Below are 7227 nucleotides of genomic sequence, written 5' to 3'. Positions count from 1 at the left end.
GGCCCCCTAGGATTTTTTGCTTGGGGCCCCCACAGACTCTAGAATCGCCTCTGTCCATGCTACCATCATCGTATAGACAGATGTTAACAGAGGAATCAGCAAGCATCTGCTGAAGCACCTGTGACTTCAATCATAGGTCGATTCAGCAATGTCGAAATTGAAGATTTTAAGTTTGTGTTTAAAACAAACAATAGGGTAAAATTTAGGACGGCTTTGTCACTATTAATGCGTACTTATACTTTTTTTTATGGTCATGTGGCCAGAATGGCTAATATACTTTTAATGGGTTTAAACAGCAAGTTTTCAATCTTTGCAGCCTTTCCATGCCCCTGACTAACAACTGCACAATATATACAGTTCACAAAAACTGACTTGACATTCTAACTGACAGTGGTTGGTTTAAAATGGTATAGTGACGTTATGTGACTCCACAGTAGCTTACTCCAGTTGTATACAAAGTTTTGGTTTTTATTTTTGTCTTTTATACTTTGTTTCTGCTCAATTTGGTATTTAAAGAAACCTCATCATAACTTAATAAGGTAGGTGATGCGGACGTATATTTGGAGGCAGAGAAGCAGTTGGGGAGGGGTGAGGTCATGTTGCTGCAGTCTGCAGTCTGAACATCAGATGTCACTGAAAATTACACACTGTAGCTTTAATGTGGGGCTCATTAACAATGCAATTATCAAGCATAGAATTTTATTGCATTCAATCTGCATTCATTGAAACCAGAAGGTATAAGCCTGTGTAATGTGTCTTACCTTGATTATGTGTCCCTGTTTGGTTTGGTAGCTACTGGAGTAGTATTTTTCCTTGTTGTTCTGATCGGAGGCTCTGGGGAGGATTCATTAGAACCACTTCAAGCTGTTGCTTTTCCACTACGCATTGCAGAACGATTAGGTTCTATTATTTGGCTGCATGCGTATATTTAATATTTTTGAGCTAAAGCCTGGCTGAGTGGTGGTGCAGTTTGTAATACTGTTGCCTCGCTCCAAGGAGGTCCCATGTTTAACACCCAGCCTGGGGTCCTTTTATATGAAGTTTGCATTGCCTCCCCTCTGGATGCAGGAGTTTTCTCCAGGAACTCAGATTTCAGTGCAGAACTGTAACTGTTTGGTTCGTTGGAGTCTATAAATTGCTCTTAGGTGTGTGTTTGAGCATGGTTGTATGTCTTTCTTTTACTCTGCAAAGGACTTGCAACCTGTCCAGGGTGTACCCTGCCTGGAGATAAGCAGCAGTTCCTAATGGACAGGCATTGGAAGATGGATGGATACTGAGTTAAACCCTCTGCTTATATAAAATAAGCACAGAGGTAGGGCTCAGAAGAAATTTAAAGAAATGTTTTAATCCCTATGAAAACACAAAAAGGTGATACGCCCACAAACCAACTTTAAATTGCGTCTGGTTAAAAATCTTCCCCCATTTGATACATGCTTTCCCAGGCTTGGAAAACACAAGATAAAAAGATCCTTCACAACTATGACTAAATTTAATATCATTTATGGTTTTTTTTCATAATACAAAGATAAGACTGAAGAAAAAAGAGAGCCTGACTTTACAAAGTGTTCCAGTTCAGTTGCACAAAAATATCAAAGTCGTCACTGTGAATGACTGATAGTCAGCATAATCTCCAACGAACAGTAAAATAACTAATATTTACTTTAGCTGGTTGGAAAGAACTCAACAGGTGTATCATACAATGCTAATCCACCACCTACTACAGCATTTGCTTTCGTGTTCAACCTTTATGGAGAGGAAGGTTAAAGTTTTTGTGAGAATTTTATATGCATTCTATATATCTATGGATGCCCTGCGATGGACTGGCGACGTGTCCAGGGTGTACCCCGCCTCTCGCCCATAGTCATCTGGAGATAGGCACCAGCACCCCTCGTGATACCAGCAGGGATGAATCGTGACAGAAAATGGATGGATGGATTTCTATGGATGCTGGAATAATAATTGTTATTAATTCAGTTCAAATCATTTCATTTTATTTATATAATGCCAATTTATAACAAGTCATCTCAAAGCACTTTATATACCACATTAAATTTCTCTCTTTTAACAAGGTAAAATGCAATACATTTGAAAAAAAAAAACATTTCTAGGCACTTTTGTTGTTCCAGCACAATTTCCAGTATTATCCCTTTGGTAATGGAATAACTTATTCATTTAATTAATTAGCTTTACAATCTTTTATTGGTGTTGATACAGTGCTATGATGTGAAGGAAGTCTGACTGTTTGCTAAATGGGTCTCTCTATATGGCCCATAGGAAAGGAAGAGTCCAGCATCATTGTTTGCCCTGAGGACAGCCATATCCCAGGATGGACCACAGCCCATGAAAAATGTTCGCAAACTTCGCTCACCTCCGAAGTTTGAGTAAACTTGTTATAGACATTTTATTATTATTGTTGCTGTTGCTTTAGTTGTTTCTGTTGATTTTTTTTTTAGCAGAAAACAAACTACAAATCAATTGACTAGTTTACTTGATTTGGAATGGATCAGTTTTTCTCAATAAATCATGTTGGCCAAGTTCTATTTCCTGTCCCAGAATGTATTTTAATGTTTTTGATATTTAACTTCAGACATTGTCATTACAAGATATCTTTGTCAGAATAAATCTCTTTTGAACCGTCATCTCTCACTTATGTACACTGTGGGGCTTTGAGATCCAAAAACAGTGTGACTCTTAGTGTCACCGAATATGAAATGCTCCTGTTGCAGGTGGGGCAGTGGCGCTTGATGCTGTAGGTGTTGATATGGAAACGCATTTTGTACCTACAGTACAAACATAAACTGTGCTTCATTACAACAAGGCTGATGGTTTAGGTGTGTGCAACTTGTCACACTCTGCAAACATATTAAACTTAAAGTATTAGTCTTGAGCAGGACATGACCTTATTAAGATTAGCCTCCCACATGCCTTTTTGTGTGGAGTTTTCTTTTCAAAAACAGTGAAAGTTGATACTTAGTCCACACCCATCCCATCCTTAACAGGACATCCTGATCTGCTGAGCCTTGATTTAAAACCTCTCTTGTTAAAGGAGAGCAGAGAGAGAACAGAAATAAATTTATTTGAAAAAAAAAAAGTCCAAAACTTGGAACTGAATCATTCCTGAACTTCTACCAGCCACTTTACCCATGTCACCAATTCTGGTCTTATTGATTAGGGACAGATTACCATACAAATGAAAAAAGATTAATTAAGACTTTAATCTAAAAAAGGTAATCAATACAGAAAGAACATTAATATTACTTTTTCTTTCAGAAAAATTACACTCAATAAACAGAACATTATTAAGGATAAGCCCCCTATTACTTGTACTTAATTTTCAGGATGTTCACAATTAAAAATGACTCATCGTGCCAAACAAACTCCTCTACAGCAGGCCTGTGATGATACTCTACATATTTAAAGGTACAGTGTGTAAAAATAACAGGGATTTACTGACAGAAATATAATATATTATCCATTTTCTTTTTATTTATTATGACCTATGAACTGAATATCTCAATTTGTATTCTGAGCGTTAGATGCCGCTGAAAATTACACAATGTAGCTTCAATGAAATGTCAGGTTAATTGTCTGGTAAGACGGACACCAGTTCACTACAATATCAAATATTTAGTAGTGGAGAGACAAAGACAATGAATATCCTTGGTGTGATGTTCCCACTAAATGCCAAGCGGGAAATGAGCAGTTTTTAACCCGCCTCGCCTGCCGAGTTGTTTGACTCGGGTTGACGTGGGTTAGTGAGCAGTTCCCACTGCTACTAAAAGAAGATCTTTTGCGGTGTGAAAGGGGTATGTGATTTAATTTCTGTGTCAAATATTTACGTTCAATAATAGAAACAAATATTTCTGTGGGAATAGATCTATTGTAAGTTTATACAGATTATTTAGACTTAGGAGAAGCAGTTTATTAAACTACTTTTATTCAAAATTTATTGAAATGCAATATAAAACTAGCAGAACAGACTTTTATTTTGAAATAGAAAATGGACCTGTGAGGTATTTTTTTTTACTTCAGGCAGGAGCCGGAAATAAACAAATCCCCCTTAAAATAATCTTTCAAGAAGTACTCTTAAATAAATTTACACTTGAAATTCAACTAGCAAAAAAAAAACAAAAAAACAAAACAAAGGAAGACTTACAAAAATACAGCGATGTGGGAGACAGTAAAATTTTGATTTACTTTATTTTTTTTATTGACATTTAATAGCATCCAAGTCAGATCAACAGCATGTTGATGTCAATGCAAAGTGCAGCGATCCGCCCCGATGTCCAAATAACATCTGCTGTCACTTTAAAAAAGTACACTTCAACACTTGTACACATGAGTAAATAATTCTGTTTCTATAATTCAGATGTAAGGCACTTTTGATATACTGATGTAAATTATGTGCAAACAATAAATGAGTGCAGATACTGGCCGTGTGACCATTGTCAAAAATGTCTTTAAGAGATGTCTCTTTCATCTTTTCTGCATTTTTTGCAATGTAAAGGTTTTAACCTGTGCCTTAAATTATTCACAATATTTAAAAAAATAACAAAGTAGTAAATTTCACTCATTTTATATCGCAAAGAACAAGTAAATATCTGTGCTAATGTTAGCAGTACAATTTGCGCACACTGGCAGTGTATACTGGTTTAAATAGAGCAACATCAAGATTCCCAACATGCAATAACACACAACTATGTAGATGGATTTCCGTATGGTCTTGGATTGTGCATTAAACACTTAGAGATTCAGATGGCTACTATTATTCAGCATCTTAGTATCTGCCTATATCCATATTGGCATTTAAATGAAGCAGATGTGCACCTACACACACCTTTGTCTCTCTTGATAGCTAACCAGTCCCTTAAAGATGCGTGGCTGATCCTGCCTGGATCATTGTCTTTGAATGCAGCAACGAAGAAGCTTTTAAAAGAATCCCTAAATACAAGAGTAGGCCAAAGCCTCACAATCAATTGGGTAAAGTTACTTTCTTTTTCTGTGATCTAAAAAAAACATCACAATGTCATCTGTATAATGATGCAATTTTTTGTCCCACCATCATGCATTACAGGTACAAAAATGTGTCGGTTCAGTTCAGAGCTATAATATAATATAAGCAATAAAGCAGCTGATACCCACAGAAAGAATACTATTCAGCCAGTCAAGCTTCTACATAATAAAATTACAAGTTATATCTGTAATAAGACCTTTCTTATTGTGCAGAGGGCTAATTAGTGTTCCTGTAGAGAGCTGAGAAGATCTCTCAGGGGACCTTGTTACACACTCACGTTACTGTACAAAACAAAATCCAAAGACGCCTTATTAACATGGCTAAGGGTTTTGTAGGTCGTGGAAAAATTTGGTATGAAATGAACTCTGTGACTATACTGATGTGCCATATCGTTTCTGAAAAATCTAATACTTATAATGTGGAGTATTCTGTTATTAAAAAATATGTCACACATTCACCTTAAAATAATTTCTGAATCTGTTGATTAAATCAATCAGGTAATTGATGCTCATTTATAGCACTAAAGACTTGCAGATTTGAAATAAACAATCAAGCTTTGCTAGAATGTGACTTGGTTATTTTCTGATAAGCTTCTCCAGCGATGTGAGTGAACACTAACTACTATTGGCATTGACTGCACTTCCTAACTAACAGCTGTAGGTTTAAGGAAAAACGTGTTTGAAGGAACGACCACCCAAGACAATGGATCCCTCTTTGTGGATCCCACTCCTACAGACAAGTTAAGAGCCTCTCCTTCTTTTTTTCCCTCGTTCTCATTGTCCCCCTCTGGCTCCTTTCCATTAACCTGGCCCAGGCCTCCTAGAGCTCCCAGCCCCAGCATGGATGCAGCTGAGAGTCTCAGGTGTAACAGCGCAGAGTCTGAAAGGCCAAGCGGTCCAATACCACATCGTCCTCCTCCACTCATAGAGAAGATTGGGGCTCGATGATGATCTAAAGCCCCTGAGTGGCAGAGAGCGGATAGGGGCAAGGATGATCCGAGACCCCCAAGAAGAGCCGGCCCTGGAAGGAAGACATGCCCCCCACCTACAGACGGCAAGTCAGCGGTGCTCTGGTGCCCGGAAAACCCCAGCTCCATTCCTGCCCGCAGCTTTGTGGAAGGGCTCGACTCCTGGGCCACAAAGTGCCCGTGGGCCTTGATGTGCTTTCGTAGGGAGCTGGGATCGGTGTAGCGTTTCATACAGCCCACCATCTTGCAGTAGTAAGGCTTGTCCACATAATGGGTGCGGGTGTGCTTGAAGCGGTCACTAGAGTTTGAGTAGCGTTTGTTGCACCCTTCGTATGGGCATATGTAGGGCTTCTCGCCTAAAAATAAAAAGAGAAACAATTAAGGTAATGAGGGGAAAGGATTAAACTAGCCAGATGGTAAATGACCCGTATAATTATACGCAACAAAAGAGGGACAGTGATCAAGAACTATAAGACAAATATTGGGCATTTTCCATAGGAAACATTTTTTAAAACACAAAATAAACCCAGAACTAATCATTAAACAATATTATCACAAATACTAATCTAAAACAAGTGCAGTGTGCTTCTGTATTCAGCCACCATTACTGTCACAATCCTAATTAAAATCCAAAGACCAAACAAGCAGGGTTGGCTTATAAAGAATATAAGCTTTGAAAAATCTCACAAATCACTGTTTATTCTATCATCATAAAATGGCAAAATAAAGGCTCAATTTCAAACCCCCTACGGTAGGTCTGTCTGGCTAAACAGACAGATCTCAGTGGAGCAAACCCATTTTACCTCTGGAAGAGCTGCAAAAGGTTACAGCTACGGTGGTTAATGTGTCAACAGAACAACTAACGAGAGTATCTTTAAAAAAACAAGTCATAAAAATCTCTGTTTAACCGTTACTGCAAACAATCAGCAGCACAGCTGTTATAGCCCTGCCTCTAGATCAGGGGGGGATTTACCATTAGGCAATACTAGGCAGCTGCCTAGGGCCCCAAGTTCCTGGGGGCCCCATAAAACTCTGTTTCCATGTATGTTTAATACAACTATTCCTTATTTGTGCACATTAATTATGTTTTTGATAAAAAATCCTTTGGCTAAAATGTCATCAGAACGCTGATAATATTAAGTGTGTCTCAGCCCCCCCCTTCAGTGTCCACCATATTGGATCAGTCCATTTGCTGCACATGTTCAGAAAGGTCCAAACAGACAGCAGCAAACCATTTGAAAACAAA

At 38.1% G+C, this 7227-nt stretch overlaps 1 protein-coding gene across 2 annotated transcripts in view; it reads right to left on the bottom strand.

Annotated features, from left to right (window-relative positions):
• Positions 1-4191: 4191 nt before the first annotated feature.
• The window catches only part of LOC107090079 (zinc finger protein GLIS2-like), a 15851-nt gene continuing 12815 nt past the window's right edge, over positions 4192-7227 (bottom strand). Inside the window, exon 5 of one of the 2 annotated variants that reach the window (XM_015383252.1) lies at positions 4192-6337. In XM_015383252.1, coding sequence (XP_015238738.1) covers positions 5658-6337 — 680 coding nt within the window. In that variant the 3' untranslated portion in view covers positions 4192-5657. The remainder of the gene's footprint in view (positions 6338-7227) is intronic. The other variant, XM_015383253.1, reaches the window with a different exon arrangement.

The sequence above is a fragment of the Cyprinodon variegatus genome, unplaced genomic scaffold (assembly GCF_000732505.1).
Source record: "Cyprinodon variegatus isolate N-32 unplaced genomic scaffold, C_variegatus-1.0 Scaffold278, whole genome shotgun sequence".
Classification (NCBI taxonomy): Eukaryota; Metazoa; Chordata; class Actinopteri; order Cyprinodontiformes; family Cyprinodontidae; genus Cyprinodon; species Cyprinodon variegatus.
This window is presented reverse-complemented; position numbering and strand designations above follow the sequence as displayed.